A 21,656-nucleotide genomic window follows, 5' to 3' on the forward strand; every position below is an offset into this window, starting at 1 on the left:
TGCAGAGTGTTTTCTTAATAGATTTTGTTATGCCAATTGACTTAGATGTCCCCTGAAATTACGGTCCCCAAACCCCTGCTCCTGCTACACTGGCCTTTGAAGCATTCAGTTTATTCAGGAAACTTCTTTGCTTTTGGTTTACTCCAGTTGTGCTGACCTCCCCTGTATTGTGTGTTGTCTTTCCCTTCACCTAAAGTAGTTTTTATCTACCATCTAATTAGTAAATGCCCCTCTCCCACCCTACCTCCCTCCCTCCTCCCGTAACCACAAAAGAATGTTTTCTTCTCAGTTTGAACTATTTCTCAAGTTCTTATAATAGTGGTCTTATAAAATATTTGTCCTTTTGCAACTGACTAATTTCACTCAGCATAATGCATTCCAGGTTCCTCCATGTTATGAAATGTTTCACAGGTTCCTCACTGTTTTTTATCGATGCGTAGTATTCCATTGTGTGAATACAATATAATTTATTTATCCATTCATCCATTGATGGGCACCTTGATTGCTTCCATCTTTTTGCTATTGTAAACAGTGCTGCAATAAACATGGGTGTGCATACTCGTGTAAAGGCTCTTATTCCTCTAGGATATATTCCGAGGAGTGGGATTGCTGGATCACACGGTAGTTCAATTTCTAGCTTTTTAAGGAAGTGCCAAATCGATTTCCAAAGTGGTTGTACCATTTGACATTCCCACCAGCAGTGTATAAGTGTTCCAATCTCTCCACAGCCTCTCCAACATTTATTATTTTGTGTTTTTTGGATTAATGCCAGCCTTGTTGGAGTGAGATGAAATCTCATTGTAGTTTTGATCTGCATTTCTCTAATGGCAAATGATCGTAAACATTTCCTCAGGTATCTGTTAGCTACCTGAATGTCTTCTTTAGTGAAGTGTCTATTCATATCTTTTGCCCATTTTCTAACTGGGTTGTCCTTTTGTAGTTGAGTTTTTGCAGTATCATATAGATTTTAGAGATCAGACGCTGATAGGAAACGTTGTAGCTAAAATCTATTTCCCAGTCTGTGGGTAGTCTTTTCACTCTTCTGGTGAAGTCTTTGGATGAGCATACGTGTTTGATTTTTAGAAGCTCCCAGTTATCTAGTTTTTCTTCTACATTTTTAATAATGTTTTTTATACTGTTTATGCCATGTATTAGGGCTCCTAACGTTGTCCCTATTTTTTCTTCCATGATCTTTATCATTTTAGAATTTATATTTCGGTCTTTGATCCGTTTTGAGTTCGTTTTTGTGCATGGCGTGAGGTATGGGTCTTGTTTCATTTTTTTGCAGATGGATATCCAGTTATGCCAGCACCATTTGTTAAAAGACTGTCTTTTCCCCATTTAACTGTTTTGGGCCTTTGTCAAATATCAACTGCTCATATGTGGATGGATTTATGCCTGGATTCTCAATTCTGTTCCATTGGTCTATGTTATCTGTTGTTGTACCAGTACCAGGCTCTTTTGACTACTGTGGCGGTATAATAGGTTCCAAAATCAGGTAAAGTAAGGCCTCCCACTTTATTCTTCTTTTTCAACAATGCTTTACTTATCCGGGGCCTCTTTCCATTCCATATGAAATTGGTGATTTGTTTCTCATTAAAGAATGTCGTTGGGATTTGGATCGGAATTGCATTAAATGTATAGATTGCTTTTGGCAGAATAGACATTTTTATAATGTTAAGTCTTCCTATCCATGAGCAAGGTATGTTTTTCCACTTACATATGTCTCTTTTGGTTTCGTGCAGAAGTGTATTGTAGTTTTCTTTGTCTAAGTCTTTTACATGTCTGGTAAGATTTATTCCTCAGTATTTGATCTTCTTGGGGTCTACTGTAAATGGCATTGATTTGGTGATTTCCTCTTCGATGTTCTTTTTGTTGGTGTAGAGGAATCCAACTGATTTTTGTATGTTTATCTTGTATCCCGATATTCTGCTGAGCTCTTCTATTAGTTTCAGTAGTTTTCTGGAGGATTCCTTAGGGTTTTCTGTGTATAAGATCATGTCATCTGCAAATAGAGAGACTTTTACTTCTTCCTTGCCAATCTGGATGCCCTTTATTTCTTTATCTAGCCTAATTGCTCTGGCTAGGACTTCCAACACAATGTTGAACAAGAGTGGTGATAAAGGGCATCCTTGTCTGGTTCCTGAACTCAATGGGAATGCTTTCAGGCTCTCTTCATTTACGGTGATGTTGGCTGTTGGCTTTGTATAAACACCCTTTATTATGTTGAGGAATTTTCCTTCTATTCCTATTTTGCTGAGAGTTTTTATCATGAATGGGTGTTGAACTTTGTCAAATGCCTTTTCTGCATCAATTGATAAAATCATGTGATTCTTGTCTTTTGTTTTATTTATGTGGTGGATTACATTAATTGTTTTTGTAATGTTGAACCATCCCTCCATACCTGGTATGAATCCCACTTGGTCATGGTGAATTATTTTTTTGATATGTTGTTGAATTCTATTGGCTAGAATTTTGCCGAGGATTTTTGCATCTACGTTCATGAGGAATATAGGTCTATAATTTTCTTGTGGTGTCTTTGCCTGGTTTTGGTATCAGGGATATGGTGGCTTCAAAGAATGAGTTTGGTAGTATTCCGTCCTTTTCTATGCTCCGAAATACCTTTAGCACTAGTGGTGTTAACTCTTCTCTGAAAGTTTGGTAGAACTCTGCAGTGAAGCTGTCCAGACGAGGACTTTTATTTGTTGGGAGTTTTATAATTACCTTTTCAACCTCTTCTTTTGTTTTGGGTCTATTTATTTGTTCTACCTGTGTTTGTGTTAGTTTAGGTAGGTAGTGTGTTTCTAGGAATTCATCCGTTTCTTCTAGGTTTTCAAATTTGTTAGAGTACAATTTTTCATATTAATCTGATATGATTCTTTTAATTTCAGTTGGGTCTGTTGTAATATCACCCATCTCATTTCTTATTTGGGTTATTTACTTCCTCTCCTGTTTTTCTTTTGTCAGTTTGGCCAGTGGTTTATCAATTTTGTTGATTTTTTCAAAAAACCAGCTTTTGGTCTTGTTAATTCTTTCAATTGTTTTTCTGTTTTCTATTTCATTTAGTTCAGCCCAAATATTTATTATTTGTTTTCTTCTGGTGCCTGTGGGTTTCTTTTGTTGCTCTCTATTTTTTCAAGTTGTAGGGATAATTCTTTGATATTGGCCCTTTCTTCTTTTTGGATGTGTGCATTTATTGATATAAATTGGCTTCTGAGCACTGCTTTTGCTGTGTCCCAAAGGTTCTGATAGGAAGTGTTCTCATTCTCATTCAATTCTCTGAATTTCTTTAATCCATCCTTAATGTTTTCTACAGTCCAGTCTTTCTTGAGCAGGGTATTGTTCAGTTTCCAAGTGTTTGATTTCTTTTCCCTGCTTTTCCTGTTATTGATTTACAGTTTTATGGCCTTATGGACAGAGAAGATGCTTTATAATATTTCTATGTTTTGGATTCTACTAAGGCTTGCTTTATGACCTAATATATGGTCTATTCTAGAGAATGTTGAATGTTCCATGTGCACTAGAAAAGAAAGTATACTTGGTTGCTGTTGGGTGGAGTGTTCTGTATATGTCTATGAGGTCAAGTTGTTTGATTGCGGCATTTAGATCTTCCGTGTCTTTATTTAGCTTCTTTCTGGATGTCCTGTCCTTCACCAAAAGTTGTGTGTCGAAGTCTCCTACTATTATTGCGGAGCTGTGTATCTCACTTTTCAATGCTGACAGAGTTTGTTTTATATATCTTGCAGCCCTGTCATTGGGTGCATAAATATTTAATATGGTTATATCTTCTTGGTGTATTGTCCCTTTAATCATTATATAGTGTCCTTCCTTATCCTTTCTCATGGATTTAACTTTAAAGTCTATTTTGTCAGAAATTAATATTGCCACTCCTGCTCTTTTTTGATTGTTGTTTGCTTGATGTATTTTTTTTCCATCCTTTGAGTTTTAGTTTGTTTGTGTCTCTAAGTCTAAGGTGTATCTCTTGAAGGCAGCATATAGACGGATCTTGTTTTTTAATCCATTCTGCCACTCTCTGTCCCTTTATTGGTGCATTTAGTCCATTTACATTCAGGGTAATTATAGATAGTTACGAATTTAGTGCTGTCATTTCGATGTCTTTTTTTGTGTGTTGTTGACAGTTTCTTTTTCCCACTTGATTTTATGTGCTGAGTAGATTTTCTTTATATATTGTCCTTTCCTCATATTTGTTGTTGTTGATTTTGTTTCTGCTGAGTCTCTATTTTTCCCTTGTATTTTATTTTGATGTGTAGGATAGTTTGTCTCCTTTGTGGTTACCTTATTATTTACCTCTACTTTTCTAAATTGAAAACTAAATTTATTTCTTTATATCGCCGTATCTTCCTCTCCATATGGAGGGTGTATGATTACATTTCTTAGTCCCTCTTTATTATTTTAATGTTGTCTTCTTTTATATAATAACATCGCTGTTACCCTGTTTGGGGCTTTTTTTTTTTTTTTTAAATAATCTTGCTTTGTTTTTTTGGATTTCCCTGTCTGGGTTGACTTCTGGTTGCTCTGCCCAGTGTTCTAGTCTTGGGTTGATACCTATCACTGCTTTTCTAACCAAAGAACTCCCTTTAGTATTTCCTGTAGTTTTGGTTTGGTTTTTACGAATTCCCTAAACTTGTGTTTATCTGGAAATGTCTTAATTTACCCTTCATATTTAAGAGACAGTTTTGCTTGATATATGATTCTTGGCAGGCAATTTTTTTCCTTCAATTTTTTAAATATGTCATCCCATTGCCTTCTTGCCTGCATGGTTTCTGCCGAGTAGTCTGAGTTTACTCTTACTGGCTCTCCTTTGTAGGTGATTTTTGTTTATCCCTCGCCGCTCTTATAATTCTCTCTTTATCTTTGGTTTGGGCAAGTTTGATTATAATATGTCTTGGTGACTTTCTTTTAACATCTACCTTATGTGGAATTCGATGAGCATCTTGGATAGATATCTTGTCATCTTTCATGATATCAGGGAAGTTTTCTGCCAACAAAGCTTTCACAATTCTCTCTGTATTTTCTGTTATCCCTGTCTGTTCTGGTACTCCAATCACTCGTAGGTTATTTCTCTTGAGAGAGTCCCACATGATTCTTAACGTTTCTCCATTTTTTAAAATTCTTTTATCTGATTTTTCTTCAGATATATTAGTGCCAAGCGATTTATCTTCGAGTTCAGAAATTCTAGCTTCTACTTGCTCAATTCTGTTCCTCTGACTTTCTATTGAGTTGTCTACTTCTGTAATTTTATTGTTAAGCTTCTGAATTTCTGATTGCTGTCTGTCTATGGATTTTTCCAGCTTATTAAACTTTTCATTATGTTCCTGAGTAATCTTTCTAATTTCTTCAATTGCTTTATCTGTGTGTTCCTTGGCTTGTTCTGCGTATAGTCTCATTTCCTTCCTGATGTCTTAAAGGGTTCTGTATATTAAACTTTTATATTCTGCATCTGGTAATTCCAGGAATGCACTTTCATCTAGAACATCCCTGGATTCTTTATTTTGAGAGCCTGTTGAGGTGATCATGGTCTGTTTCTTTATGTGACTTGATATTGACTGTTGTCTCTGACCCATCAATAAGTTATTGTATTAGTTTATGCTTGCTTACTGTGTCGTACCTGCTTGCTTTGTTTTGTTTTGGTATACCCCTATGGGTTGCTTGAGTGAGCTAGCTTGATTATTTTTGCCTTTAAAGCTCTGGTGTCCTGTCCCCAGCTGGCTAGAGCTGTTATCAGGTATATCAGTCTAGGAGTCCATTCAGTTTTCTTGTATGAATTCAGCTCAGGTTTCCAGGTAGCTGATGATCAAGTGTGTGGTACAGGTTCTGTCCTACAGTCTTAGAGGGGCAGAGGTGATTGGTGTATATACCGGTATCTGATTGCAGCAGGGGGTTACACTCTGAACAAGGCAGGGAGCTGGGAACTGACCCCCAAGTGTCTCTGAGGAAAGCACGTCTTTGTTCCCCAGAGCACGCAGGTGGGGGGGTTCTGCAGACGGACCATGGGCACCCAAATTTTTTGGTTGTAAGGACTGGGAGGTACCAGTTATCTTTGGACCCCTGTCATGGGTGGCTGGGTGCCCTGAGTGGAGCTATAGTCCTTAGGTCCCTGATGTGGGTAGGTGAGGACCTTGTTGAATAGGCAAAGCAATGTCAAACGTCAAACAGCCACCTTTCCACCGCACAACTGAAATGGTTGGAGTCTGCCAACAAGGGCCTAGTCTCCCAAAATAGGCCCACACAGGTCCATGCAGAAGGGAAAGGTACTCAAAGTCCAGAGACGGTTTATGCCTGGACAGGAGCTGCTTCTGTCCTGAGCTTCCCCGGTTATTGGAGCTAGCAGATTATCTTTTCCCCAAATGCAATTTTTTTTCCTTCCCCAAGGCTGGGAGGATGGCTCTAGGTGCTCAACAGTGCCTATCTCAGGCCCAGGGAATTCAGAAGCTGAAGCCGGTTTGTGGGTGCAGTGCAGGGGTGCGTTAAAATATATGCAAGTACTTAGTTTTTCCTGTGAGCGCCGTTCTCCTCAGGTTCCAGAGCTGTGAGTAGGCTGTGTGGCTGGCTGCTTCTCCCTGAGGAAACTGCAGCCAAACGCTACTACCAGCCTGCCGTTGCCACCGCTCCGGGAATGGTGCCTGAGGGCTCCTCGCGATTCAGGTCTGGTAACTCCTCTCTGCTTCTGAATGGTCTCTTCTTCCCCCTGCTCCTCAGTTAATTTTCTAAGCTTGCCTTTGAAGCTCAGGGCTCCCAGCTTGTCACAAATATACTCGTTTCACTTGTTTTTCTTCAGGTCTGTTATGTAAAGAGGGCTTGCTGGAAGCGTCTATTTTGCCATCTTGGCTCCGCTCAAATCTATTCTTGAGATGGTCTCTAAATTCAGGTAGGATATGTATTTTTTTTATCCTCAATGTTGTATCCTCAATGTTGTACTTTGGCTCTCTGGACTTGCTCTAATTTTCTTCATTTTCAACTTGAACTTAAATATGAGTAACCGATAGTCTGATTCGCTGTCGGCCCCTGACCTTGTTCTGACTGATGATATTGAGATTTTCCATCACCTCTTTCCACAGATGTAGTTGATTTGATTTCTGTGTATTCCATCTGGCGAGGTCCATGTGTACAGTCACCATTTATGTTGGGGAATAAAGGTCTTTGCAATGACGAATTCTTTGGTCTTGGAAAATTCAATCATGCAGTCTCTGGCTTCGTTTCTATCACCAAGGCCATGTTTTCCAACTAGTGATTCTTCTTCTTCGTTTCCAACTTTTGCATTCTAATCAGCAGTAATTATCAGTTCATCTTGATTGCATGTTCAATCGATTTCAGACTCAGAAATTGGTAAAAATCTTCCATTCCTTCAACTTTGGCCTTAGTGGTTGGTGGATAAATTTGCATAATAGTCGTATTAACTGGTCTTCCTTGTAGGCATATGGATATTATCCTATCACTGACAGTGTACTTCAGGATAGATCTTGAAATGCAACACCATTCCTCTTCAAGTTGTCGTTCCTGGCATAGTAGATCATATGATTGTCTGATTCAAAATGACCAAAACCAGTCCATTGCAGTTCACTAATGCCTAGGACATTGATCTTTATGTGCTCCATTTTTGACAATTTCCAATTTTCCTAGTTCATACTTTGTACATTCCAAGTTCTGATTATTTATGGATGTTTGCAGCTGTTTCTTCTCATTTTGAATCATGCCACATCAGCAAATGAAGGTCCCAGAAGCTTGACTCCATCCACGCCATTAAGGTCAACTCTACTTTGAGGTGGCAGCTCTTCCCCAGTCGTATTTTGAGTGCCTTCCAACTTGAGGCGCTCATCTCCTGGCACTGTATCAGACACTGTTCTGCTGCTATTCATAAAGTTTTCACTGGCTAATTCTTCTCAGAAGTAGACCGCCAGGTCCTTCTTCCTAGTCTTAGTCTGGAAGCTCAGCTGAAACCTGTCTGCCATGGGTGACCCTGCTGGTATGGGTGGCATAGCTTCCAGCATCACAGCAACACACGAGCCCCCACAGTATGACAAACTGACACACATAGGGGTTAATTGTATAGCATGTATTTAAAAAGACAAAATTAAAAAAACTAAAACTGGAAACAGCATTATTGTATTTCTGACTGTAAAAGCAATGTCATTGTAAAAATAATTCAGAAATGTATAAAGACTAGAAATTTGTAATCCTGCTACCCAAAGATAACCTCAATTAATGTGTACTTTTTACAATGTATGTATAATACATTTAAAAACATTCTAGAAATGCAATTGTGCTTTACATACGATTCATAATTTGCTTTTTCCACTTAATAAAATACTCGGAAAATATTTCTTCAACAATAAACATAGGTCTAAATGATAATTTTTAATGGTAATTTCATTATAATTTCTAACGTACCACTGTAGGGCTGTACCATGACTCTATTTTCATATGTACAACCTTCTGCTCTCTGGTCCTGTAAGAAGATGAATGGCTTCAGGTGCAGCCTGGGCCAGAGTCAGGACTGACAAGAGTTGTCAAAAGGGTAAGTACATAAATGACCACTGAAGATGGAAAACCCCATCTTTCCTCTCCACGGCTCCTGGGCTCTGAGCTGCTTGGAGTGGGCTATCTATGGCCTAGAATCTCAGTTCACTCAAGGGGATAGTGTGTGAGTATGTCAAGCCCTGCAAGAAACTTCATATATGGGGGAGTGGATGCACCTGTATTCGCTCGGCCAGGATCTGCACAAGTAGCTCCTCAGGGAGCACACAGCTCATCAGCCCAGTCTCGCCTCCGATGCTGACACTGACACTGAGCCGGCGCTGGGTGGGCCCGAAGGGTTGAGGGCTGGAGGAAATCTGTGGAGAGGGAGAAGGATCAAGGGTCAGAATCTAGCTTTGCATCTCAACAAATCCTACACACCTATAAGCCATGTGACCTCCAGAAAATCATATAGCCTCTCTGGGCCTCATCTGTAAAATGGGGATTATAATACCTATCTTCTTTAAAAATTGGTGTATGCATCAAACGGGAATTTTGTGGAAAGTGCTTTATACATATACACTAACTGCACATATTTGTTTATTCATTCAACAGATATTTACTGAGCACCTCCAATGCACCAGATATCCCTCCAGATTCTAGGGATTCAACAACAGACAAGGCTGATGATGCTGTTACCTGTGTGGTGCTCACATGCTAATGGGGGGACGGAAAGAAGAAGGGCACATTAATATACAAATCAGTGCTATAATTTCTGATAGTAAAAAGTTCTAGGGAAAAAATAGACTGGGTAAGGGAATGAGGAGCAATGACAGAGTTGGGGGATGGCTCTTCAGAGAGGGTGGTCACATTACCCGGGTAATGTGAAAGGATGAGCTAAGATTGAGGGAAGAGCCTTTCAGAGAGTGGAGAGCAAGTTCCCTCAATATGAGTGTACTTGGAGGCATCTGGAGGAACACACAGGGGGCCACTGTAGCTGGAACTGAAAGAGGAAGGAGGGAGAGGGTCAGGCTTAGAGTCGAATAGAGTCAGGGCCAGAATATGCAGCGCCTTGTAGGCCATGGCAAAGAATAGATTTTATTCCAAGACTTATAGGAAGTCACTGGTAGGTTTCATGCGGACAAATGATCTGATTTTTATTTTTAAAAGACTCCTCTACCTCCTGCGTGAGGCAACAAGAATGGAAGAAAGAAGACCAGTTAGAAAGGTATTGCTGTGATCAAAGCAATGGCAATGGCAGCAGGGATGAGGATGGCGGTGGTGCAAATGGGGAGAAGCGGCTGATCCTGGGTGTATTCTGGAAGTAGAGCCAATAGGACTTGGGATGGGATGAGAGAGAAAGCTAGGCATCAAGGACAGGTCCTAGGGTAACTTGAGCAACTAAGAAAATAATGAGGCTATTACCAAGGGAAGAACAGGTTGGGTTGTGTGTGTGTGTGTGTGTGTGCGTGTAAGCATGAGCCACTTTTTGGACATACAAACTTTGAGATGCCTCTAAGCCAGGGCAGATTGCAGGGTCCACTTGAGATTGAGATTGGTGGTCTTAGGTTTAAATTGAGGCTATGAGGAGAGCTGAGTGTTTTTCTCCAGCTCCGTTCAGCCACTTTGCATGGAGTAGTTGGGGCACTGGGGTCCAGGGCTGAACACCTGCTGAACTAGTTATGATGATGCAGGGTCAGTAGCACGCCTTCCCCGAGAGGGCACCATAGGAATGAAGTGCTCCGACCTCGCTGCCAGATACTGGGAAGAAGGAAGAGTCCCCACCTTCCTTCCTGAGGACCCTGAATTGTACCTGTGGTGTTTCAGATGGGTGCAGATGATGCTGCTTCTGAGACCCAGAGCCATGGCTCTCCGCCTTGTTTTTGCCGATCAGTACACTCCCACGCAAATTCTTTCCAGGTTTCGTTTCGGGAGTTGCCAGAGTGGATTCTGAAGTGAACTTGCCCAAGGCCTCGTTGCTCAGTCGTATTTGTCCTGTGATGTTTGGGTTCAAAGTAGTCTCCTGGGCTATAAGGAGAGGATGAGTTTTTATTAAACATCATCTTTGGATGATAAGGAAATAACAGTGGGGATGGGATGCTGACACCAAGTGTGGTTCTATTAGGGAATACGAAGCCATCTCTATCTGCAGCCAGCAGAGCTGGGCAGGGAGCAAAGGCATTGCCCACCAAGATTAGATGATGGGTCAGTGGGAGCCTGACTCAGGGCCCAGGGCTCTTCACGCCTCATCTGCCCAGTAGATCCCAGGTTAATGTGTGTCCACTTTATCTTCCAGCCCAGAGAGTAACGATTTCTGAAACTGCTGGCATATTACAGCCTGGCCTTGGAAACCTCATACCTGACCATTTGTGGCTCTAGGCAGTGTCTTGGGGAGGCATTCTCTGCTTCCTCAGCAGAGCCCCCAAACTAAGTCAGAACAGCGTGCCTGGTAGCAGACACAGCTTCAGGATAAATTTCTTCTCTACACCTCTTGGCCCCCCTGCCAGCCATATTGCCACCCCTCAGCACTCCTCCCCATGCAGAAGTCCCCTTTCAGAATCAATGGTTGATGTAATTATTTAAAGGGGTTTTCATGACAGACTTCAGAAAAAACCCTTGTTAGAGTGCCTTTTTTCTTAATTTTTATTGTGCTTTAAGTGAAAGTTTACAAACCAAGTCAGTCTCTCATACAAAAACTTATATACACCTTGCTATACACTCCTAGTTGCTCTCCCTCTAATGAGACAGCACACTCCTTCCCTCCACTCTCTATTTTCATGTCCATTCAGCCAGCTTCTGACCCCCTCTGCCCTCTCATCTCTTTTCCAGACAGGAGCTGCCCACATAGTCTCATGTGTCTACTTGATCCAAGAAACTCACTCTTCACCAGTATCATTTTCTATCCCATAGTCCAGTCTAATCCCTGTCTGAAGAGTTGGCTTTGGGAATGGTTCCTGTCTTGGGCTAACAGAAGGTCTGGGGACCATGACCTCTGGAGTCCTTCTAGTCTCAGTCAGACCACTAAGTCTGGTCTTTTTACAAGAATTTGGGTTCTGCATCCCACTGCTCTCCTGTTCCCTCAGGGGTTCTCTGTTGTGTTCCCTCTCAGGGCCATCATCGGTTGTAGCCGGGCACCATCTAGTTCTTCTGGTCTCAGGCTGATGTAGTCTCTGGTTTATGTGGCCCTTTCTGTCTCTTGGGCTCATAATTACCTTGTGTCCTTGGTGTTCGTTAAAGTGCCTTTGACTTTTATGATAAACTCCTGCCATCCCCTAGCCCTCAACCCCGCCCCCACCAAGTCAAGTCCTGTCTTATCCTGTCCTCTGGGACTCCGACTCCTCTGAGATAGGGCTTGCATTCCTGAAGGAGAACAGGGTGCACTACTGGCAAGATGGGGTGATGGAGTTGTTTGCCAGGCAGCTCCCACATTTCTCTAGCTCTCAGGGAGACTCATTCATACTCATGACTCCTTGACAACCATTTCAGCAAATAAGCCACCAGAATTCCCTTGAGAGCTGTTGCTGTAACTTACTCTCAACTCTCTTTGTCTTTTCATATGCTTCCTCCACTCCTCCCCCAGGAGCCCATTTAGATACAAGGACTCCATAGTGTCTGCCCCAATTCTGGAATTGATTCCATGCCTTGTCACCCCAGATCCCTCCAGGCTCTGTCCCACCTCCTTTGGAATCATTTACACCAGTAATCTGGCCTTGTAGTGGAGCCCCGGTGGCACAGTAGTTAAGGGGTGCCAACTAAGAGGTCAGCGGTTTGAACCCACAAGCTGCTCTGCAGGAGAAAGATGTGGCAATCTGTGTCTGTAAAGATGACAGCCTTGGAAAACCTATGGGGGCAGTTCTACTCTGTCCTACAGGGTTGCTATGAGTCAGAATTGACCCAGAGGCAATGGGGTTGTCTTTTTTTTTTTTTTGAATCTTGCCTTGATAAAGACTGCTCCTGGCCTCCTGCCACACTGATACCTGTTCACCTCCCTGGCCCCTACCAGGCCTTCCCCGGTTACTGTATAATCTCTTCTACGGTCTCCATGTGTCTCTAACCTTCCTCTGCTCACGGCAATGGCATCATTCCTCCATATCTTTAAAAAAAAGGTCTTCCAGATACACCCCTAATGAAAGTTTTCATTTGACCCTTCATTGCTTTCAAGATATCACTTTATCTCTTCTCTTTACTTCACTACCAAATTTCTCTGAACAGTGGTCTAGACCAGCCCTGTCCAATAAACACATGTATGTAATTTAAAATTTTCTAGTAGGCACATTAAAAGAGTAAAAGCTAATTTTAATAATATATTTTATTTAATCCAATATATCTAAAATGCTATTATTCTACCATGAAAACAACATATAAAAATCATTATATATGATGTTAATTTTGTAGTCTTGTATTCCTACTACATCTTTATAATCTAATGTGGATTGTATACTTGCAGTGCATCTCAATTCAGCCTAACCATATTTTAGGTGCTCAGTAGCCCTACGTGGCTAGTGGCTACAACATGGGATATGCAGGCGTAGACTTACCACTTCTAGAAACTTTAATACAGACTGTGTAAGTTTGGACCTAACCTCTCCACTGGAAGGGCTCTAGTATCACCAGTGACCCCATGAACTGTTCAATATAGTGTTGTCTTCTCAGGGCTTTCTACTTGAGCTTTCAGCAGTCTTCAAGTATATTCATTTATTGATTCAATATGTTTTTCTAAATCTTGATTATGTGTGTAAAACTAACACAAATCCCTGCCCTCTGAAGCTTACTTTCTAGTTGGGGGAGATAGGCAATAAAATACCTTCTAGTTGGGGGAGATAGGCAATAAAATAAGTAAATAGCATATTAACCAGTGCTAAGGACTTAAAAAAAAAAATTAATTTTTTTAAGGACTATGGGAAACCCCGGTGGCGTAGTGGTTAAGTGCTAAGGCTGCTAACCAGAGGGTCAGCAGGTTGAATCCACCAGGCGCTCCTTGGAAACTCTATGGGGCAGTTCTACTCTGTCCTGTAGGGTCACTATGAGTCGGAATCAACTTGATGACACTGGGTTTGGTTTTTGGTTGCTAAGGACTATGAGAAAAATAATAAAAATGATTCAGCTCTGTGCAGGTGCTCTGCTTTGTAGTCGATCTATTTTCCTCCTGAGTAGCTGTCTCCTGCCCTGGAGGTGCTCAGATGAATGCATGGAGCCAAGTTTCTCAACCTCTGGCAGGTAGACCACACCAGTCCTCACTAGTACAGAGTGTCAAAGCTTCAGTTCACTTTCCTCTCCAGCAAACTTTCTCTTCCTACAGTGTTCTCTATCCTGGTAACTAATGCTACTCTCCTTCTGGTGTCTGTGGCTACAAATGTTGGCATGGCCATCTTACTGCCTCCCACTCCTTCAAGTCCCCACCATGCAGGTGAACACCGGGTCAGCTGGCACCATCCATTTATCTTTAGTGTCGCTATTGCTTCCTTTATGAGACATAACAAAAGCTACTTTTCTACTGTGACTCTGACCATTTCTTCCATAATGTGAAAACTGCCCCAAGGCCTCTTTTCTTACAAAATAAAACCCAAACACAACTATGATTGGTTTTTATCTGCCTTCCCATTCCTAGTTTACTGTCAGTTTCCCTGCTTTCTTAGTCTGGGATGTCCTTGTTCCCATCTTTGCCGATCAACATTCTCTTGCTCCTTCAAAGTCCATGTAAATGCAATATTTCCATGAAAACTTCCACAAATCACCCTTGTTGGAACTCTTCCATCCCATAGTTGCTCTTTTTCACAGAATCTGATACTTCTGTTGCAACATTTGTTTTTCTCTTTCTGAAGGAGCACATGTCTGCTCCCCCAGCCCCTTGAGGATGTTGGCCCTCCAGAGGTGTGGACCACATCTTACTCAATGCTTTATTCCTGATAGTACCACGTGCATGCCTACCTCGGGCAGGGCAGGAGGGCTATATATGCTTGGTGAAGAGAATTATCTGGGCTACTGAGTTGGCACCATGCTATAAATAAACCTTCAATGGGGCTGTAGGGAACAGCTCAGCAGAAGGAAGAGAAAAGATGGGCGTTATCAGTGGGGTGCCAGCCAACGGACCACAGAAAGAGAAAATGGGCTCTTACCAGACTCCTCTCCTTCCTTTATGGACTGCTCAATGGCGGCCTTGATGCAGAGCTCACGGGCGCGGATGCCTGGGATGTTGTTCCCGTCGGAGATGGCTTCTAGCACGATGGAGTCAATGCTCAAGCAGGCTGCACTGTAGTACTTGGCCAGGCTGATAGCGGTGGCAGACTTTCCTAGAGAAAAGTCAAAGGGTTAAATTTCATGTTTGCTCACTCTGAGTCCTAGACAGGAGTTTCTAGAATAGAGGTTGCTGCAAAGTGATCTCTCCAGCTGCTCTGCCTCCAAGTCTCACATGCAGCAGAGGTGGTGGTGGGAAAGAGAAGGAAGACCAGAGCCAGGAGTCAGGACCCCAGATGCTGGTCCTAATCCTATCACTGTGTGGGGTATGCTGTGGTGACCCATATCCTCTCTTGGTTTTCTTTTCAGTTTAAAAAGTAAGTCTACCAGATGATCTTCAAAATACAGTCTCTCTTACTATCTCTAAGGTGAAGGCTTTTTGGTCTTAAAAATAACTTGATTTTTTTTCTCATTTCAAAATACTTGCTCATTACAAAAAAAGCAGAAAATTCAGAAATAAGAGACAAGAGAAAAGATAAACAGATCCACAATCCACTCACCAGAGACATTACTTTAGCATGTGGTTTTTGAGAATGCATATGTGAGTATTTTATTTATATTTCTTTTTTACAAAAAAGAAATGGGTTGTATGGTCAGCTAAATAATGGCTCCCCAACCCAACGATGTCCATGTCCTAATCCCCAGAACCTGTGAGTGTTATCTTACATAAAGGGACTTTGTAGATATGATCAGCTTAAGGATCTTGAGATGGGAAGGTTATTCTGGATTCTTCGGCGGGCCCGATATAAGCACAGGGGTCCTTACAAGAGGGAGGCAGGAGGGTCAGAGCCAGAAAAGGTGATGTGATGATGAAAGCAGAGGGAGAAAGATTGGGAGATGCTGTGCTGATATCTTTAAAGATGGAGGAGGGGCCACAAGCCAGCGAATAGGCAGTCTCGTGGTTAAGCGCACAAATGCTAACAGAAAGATTGACAGTTTGATTCCACCCAGCAGCTTCACGGGAGAAAGACTTGGCAATCTGTTCCTAAAACCCTAGAAAACCCTATGGGGCAGTTCTACTCTGTCACATGGCATCACCAGAAGTTGAAATCGACTTGTTGGAACCTAACTACAACAACAGAAGCTAGAAAAGACAAGGAAACAGATTCTCTCTAGCGCCTCCAGAAGAAACTGAGCCCTGCCAACTTACTTTAGATTTCTGATCTCCAGAAATGTAAGAGAATAAGTCTGTGTTGCTTTAAGCTACTAAGTTTGTGGCAATTTGTTATAGCACTGATAGGAAACTCATGCAGGTTTTAAACCATCAGGATGGCATTTTCCTCACTTAAAACAATATATCATGAACACTTTTATGCTCATTCAATATACTTCTGTGATGCTGGTTTTAATGGTGATATAATTCACTTTCTGAATGTACTATGGTTTATTTAACCACTCTGCCATATTGAATACTTCAATTGCTCCCAATTTTTTGTGATGGTAAGCAATGCTTCAGTGAACATTTTCACAGTTAATCTTTGTCTGCATCATTAATTATTTTCCTAAGATAAAATTTTAGAAGTAACATTGCCAGGTCAAAAGGTTTGCATATGTATATTTTCTCCATCTTTAATTTAATGCCTTGGATTTTTCTCTAACATTTTAATGCTTTTAAATTATTAAAGGAATACAAGTTCAAAAAAATTCAGATATGTACACATTAAAAATGAGATTCTTCCCTTTTTTCTAACCCTGTATCTCTGAGGTCATCAGTTTAACAGTTTGAGGATGATCCTTTGGTACATCAATTTTAAACAAGACAGTTGTTTATTGCCTCCAAAAATTATATGTGCCAACTTTAACATAAAGCCAAAAGGAGCAAATCACCTACTCTGTACAGTCTGATTTTGATACAAACTGCCAAACTGTTCTCTGTGAATATTCTTTGAAAACTGTCTTTGCTGTAGTCTATGTGCCATGGTTGGCTACTCTGTGTAAGCTTTTTATCTGCAGATGAAAGCGGGTGAACTCTACCCTAGAATGGGGCTTAGTGGCTCCTTCCAGGTCAAGGACACTTTCAGGGTGAACATGCCTGCTGTCTTAAATTTCTGCTGATCCGTTATTGTTTGCTCAGCATACCTCATGCTGCAATGCAGAAATGGCCATGAGCTCCTGGGGGTGGCGGGGTCTTGAAACCAAAAACCAAACCCACTGCTGTCGAGTTGATTCCGACTCATAGTGACCCTATAGGACAGAGTAGAACTGCCCCATAGAGTTTCCAAGGAGTGCCTGGCAGATATGCACTGCCGACCTCTTGGTTAGCAGCTGTAGCACTTAACCATTACACCACCAGGGTTTCTGCGGTGGGGTCTTTAAGGCATTTAAAATCACATCCTTACTTGCCTTGTTTGATTTCCACCTGTTCCCCCAAAATCTGGCCTTATATCTTTTAGGTTCTGGTCTACGGTTCCTCAGACTGTGGGTTCAAGGGAGGAAGTCATGAATTGTCACATATTTAAAGATTCCTAGGGCCTCTCACAGTGATTCGAACATAGAAAATGCTCCAAAAATGTTTTCAGTAGGAGTGACAGTAATTGGCTCATGTCAGGAATTGAACTGTGTCCCCCCAAAATCTGTGTCAACTTGGCTAGGCCATGATTCCCAGTATTGTGCCATTGTCCTCCATTTTGTGATCTGATGTAATTTTCCTATGTGTTATAAATCCTGATCTCTGCCTGTGGTTAATGAGGCAAGATTAGGTTACATTAAAGAGGATTAGGGCGGGATGCAACACCCTTACTCACCCTTACTCAGCCTGATCATGGGGACCTCATTATTACCAAGCAAGAAGTGCCAGGAACTTTGGACTCAGGGTCCCTGCACTGAGAAGTTCCTAGACCACGGCAAGATTGATGACAAAGACTTTCCCCTAGAGCCATCAGAGACAGGAAGCCTTCCCCTGGAGCTGGCACCCTGAATTCAGATTTCTAGGTTCCTAAACTGTGACAGAATAAATTCATTTGTTGAAGCCAACCACTTGTGGTATTTCTGTTATAGCAGCACTAGATAACTAAGACAAGTCAGAAAAAGATTTCATAGTCCTTTGAGTAAGCTGGAGCTAAGAAAATTGCAGGCCCTTTCACTCTGCCACTTACTAGCTTTGGGAAATGTCCTCAGATTTCTCTCAACTTTAACTTCCTGAGGTGGGGACTATCAAACTTTCTTCACCGGGTGATTGTGAGGTTTAAACAGAGAAATGGATGGAAGGAGTTTTGTAAACTGTAAGCCAATATGTAAGCTTAAGATCTTGTTCATTGTAGGTGACTTTGCCCCTTCTGGGTTTAGGGTGAAGTTGCTGTGTGTAACTTTCGGAGGCAATAAGGGACTCTTTTGTTAAAGAATGGTTCACTTCTTGCTTGGTTTACTGTTAGCAACACATTCCTTCAGACTACTGAGTGGAATGTGATTAGAGGTTTTGTTTTTTTCCAATGGATTTCAAATTCCAGATATGGTTATAATTAACAATGACAATTAATTATCATCATCATCGTAATAATGATAATAATGACAACAGCTTTTTGAGTATTTATCATGTGCCAAGTACTAGGCTGGAAACCCTGGTGGCGTAGCGGTTAAGTGATATGGCTGCTAACCAAAGGGTCGGCAGTTCAAATCCGCCAGACACTCCTTGGAAACCCTATGGGGCAGTTCCACCCTGCCCTATAGGGTCGCTATGAGTCGGAATCGACTCAACGGCACTGGGTTTGGTTTTTTTTGTAAGTACTAGGCTAAACATTCGATAGGAATGCTCTCATTTAATTCTCATGTCTACACTATATACTGCTAATACTTTACAATGAAGGAAAGGGAGCACAGAGAATTTAAGGAACCTCCCTAAAGGCACAGAGCTGGTGCGAGGACTGACATGGGGTTGCTGGACTCTAGGGTACATGCTTGTAAACACTCTGTTATGCTGTTTCTCAAATGAAATTGCTAGTATCTCTCCTGCTCACGAAGCTGATGTTGTTATTCTGGAAGTCAGGGAGCTTCTGGAGGAGACATGGCATCCCTGGTCTTTACCTACCCCCAGGGTTGTCCATTACCTGAGAAGGGTGTCCCGTGGACAATAATAGCGATGCCCTTCCGGCTCTTGGCCAGGCGGCCTTCTGCAGAAATGTCAATGCCCAGGTGGCGGGCGATGGCCTTGCTCACTGGGTTGTCTTCTACTTCTCCAACCTCCTCCATGGAGTGGCTGTCGATGCTCTGTATCTGGTCAGCTGCAAATTAAAAACATACATGTGCATATGCATGTATGTGTACATACCCAGAACTTACACGGATTCTGATGGAAACGGGAAAGACATTTTCTTTTTAAACACTGTTGTTATAAAATGACAAATGTGATCTGCTGCAAATGTTGCAGTGGTCCACACTCCCTGTAGTGTATGAGAGTGCCCTTTTGGCTAATAATTTGTCCACGGCTACTAAAATTGAAAATACAGATACTCTGATTCTAATTCCATTTTTTGGGAAATCTCTCTTGTTGAAAATAGAAAGGCCATTTGTGTGGAGACGCTTAGTTCAGGAGTGTAGTGACAAAATGGTTAAATAAATGATGGCATATTTATATTTTGGAATTAAAATACTGTAGTAGCTATTTTATTTTAATAGCTACTAAAAAAACCCCACAACGTTTTGTTGTGGGTTTTTTTTTAATAGCTATTAAAATAATGATTTAAATCAGATGTTGGCAAACTACAGCCCAGAGGGAAATCTGTCCTGCTGCTTGTTTTCGTAAATAAAGCTTTATTGGTCCACAACCATTGTCTATGCATTATCTATGGCTGCTTTCATATTACAAAGGCAGAGCTGAGTAGTTGTAGCAGAGACTGCATGGCCCGCAAAACTTAAAATACTTACGGTCTGGCCTCTTAACAGAAAACAGCATGCTGATCCCTCGTTTAGATGACCAAGTGTTGGCCTGAAAGGCTGTCTATGGTGGGAAAGAGCAAGCTGCTGTGTACTGTCTCTATATATGCATGTACGTAACAAAATATATATGGTCACTCCAAACACATGCACAATGTTTTAATAATGCAACTGGGATTATACTCTAAATTTTGTTCTGCAACTTGATTTTTCATGTAATATGACTTGAACATCTTCCTATTCACTTGAAAACACATCTAGCTTGTTCTTTATTAATAACTGCTAAATTATTTCATTCTATGGATTTCTCATAATTTAACTAGCTCCCTACTGATGGGCATTTAGGTGGTTTCTAGTTTTTTCCATCCTTAGTATCACGGTGTGCCTCTTCTCTGTAGGATGTCTGGGGCTCGATCTGGGAGAGCCCAGAGACTGAGGACAGTAGCAGAGTGAGGAAAGGTGGTCACTTAGGGGCAGGTCAGAAGAACCAAAATGGATTGGACATGAGGCACAAATTTCTGTACTTCAATCCCAGTTTCGCCATCACACACTCTTGCCTTACTTTACTGACCTTGTTGACGAGGGCTAAGAATGACAACTTAACTAAACTCTTTAAAGAGCTCATTAGTCTTGCTGATGCCTCCTACTCCTTGAGAGGGGAAAATGACAAGGTTGCTTATGTTTTAATGCGTGGCAAATGAATGGCCCAGTGAACCCAGTTTTGCAGAATCTGATTTTCCATATATGGTTTAAATGTCTTTTTTAACTTGGGCCAGACCAATGCCAGGAAGTGGGCCCACAAAGCTGGGAGGTCAAACTATACATACCAATTTGTAGTCTGCTTGGGGGTTACCTACATAGTCCAATTGGAGGGACACTGGGAAGAATGGCACCCCTGAAATGTTTCTCGGAACCCCCCAGCCGCTGCCGCCCAGTCTCCTGGAATTCTAGCATTAAAGACTCAGGCCTTTGAGTTAATATTTAGACCAGTCAAAATGCAAATAATTGTGGCAAGAAGAATATATTTTATGTTAAGTACTTCAGTATATTTCTGTGCTTATCTTCTAGCATGAGTGGGTATGTCAGGGCTGGGGCTGGGCTGGGGTGGGGAGCCAGTGCCAGGAGACTCTGAGGATACATTTTATGGAGAAAGGTGAAAAGACATTGAATTGCTTTTCCAATTCTACTCAGAAGGAGCTGGTACCAAAACATTAAAATGCTTGGTTACTTTGAAACATGATTTTTTCCAAGCTCTCGTCATTGTCATCTTCATCTGGGTAGGTTTTGGATTCGACCATAGGGATGTGCTGTTCTTCCAGGTTGGACGTGACAGAAATTCCTCGGCTGAGCGAGGTCCTCTTCGTGCTGGCCGAAGTTCCCTGGTCTGATGAGGGCCCGTCTTCGTCTTCTGCCAGGGAGCAAGAGATGAAAACACAGAGAGGAGGTGGGATAAGGGAAAGAGAGTCAGAAAAGGAAAGAAAGATAGACCTGGTTAACATCACCTTAGACTAGCCAAACAAAATAAACACAAACTGCAGTTAGTCAGCTGTTAAGAAGTTCCTCTGCCCAGAAAGTTTCTGTATTTTATTATTATTTTTTTAAAGCAAAAAGAAAGTTTTATTTGGCATGTATTCAAAAGTGCAGAAGTAGGAAGAGGACAAGCATCCTGCCAGAGCTGATGTCTGCCTGAATCCAAGGAAGGAAGAACGTCACAGAACCCGAGGAAGGAGGAACATCACAGAATCGTCAGTGTGTATTAACGTCACAAATGGATAAAATCATTGAAAGCTTTTCATCGATTGGCTAAAAACTGCTAGATCACCATGATTCTACATTAAAAATTTTTTTTTCGTTATGCTTTAAGAGAAAGTTTACAAATCAAGCCGGACTCTCACACAAAAACTTATAAACACCGGGCTGTATACTCCTAATTGCTCTCCCCCTAATGAGACAGCATACTCCTTCCCTCCACTCTCTCTTGTTGTGTCCATCTGGCCAGCTTCTGACCCGCTCTACCCTCTCATCTCCCCTTGAGACAGGAGGTGCTAACATAGTCTCATGTGTCTACTTGATCCAAG

General features: G+C 41.6%; 1 protein-coding gene across 1 annotated transcript in view; it reads right to left on the reverse strand.

The window, feature by feature from the left end:
- HYDIN (HYDIN axonemal central pair apparatus protein) overlaps positions 1-21,656 on the reverse strand; it is a 402,907-nt gene that overhangs the window by 117,462 nt on the left and 263,789 nt on the right. Inside the window, exons 37-41 of the mRNA XM_064273799.1 lie at positions 20,807-20,986; positions 18,753-18,926; positions 14,592-14,765; positions 10,289-10,503; positions 8,715-8,852 (exon numbers count right to left, since the gene is read on the reverse strand). Of these exons, the coding sequence (XP_064129869.1) occupies positions 8,715-8,852; positions 10,289-10,503; positions 14,592-14,765; positions 18,753-18,926; positions 20,807-20,986 (881 nt within the window). The remainder of the gene's footprint in view (positions 1-8,714; positions 8,853-10,288; positions 10,504-14,591; positions 14,766-18,752; positions 18,927-20,806; positions 20,987-21,656) is intronic.

This window comes from Loxodonta africana, chromosome 21 (assembly GCF_030014295.1).
Source record: "Loxodonta africana isolate mLoxAfr1 chromosome 21, mLoxAfr1.hap2, whole genome shotgun sequence".
Classification (NCBI taxonomy): Eukaryota; Metazoa; Chordata; class Mammalia; order Proboscidea; family Elephantidae; genus Loxodonta; species Loxodonta africana.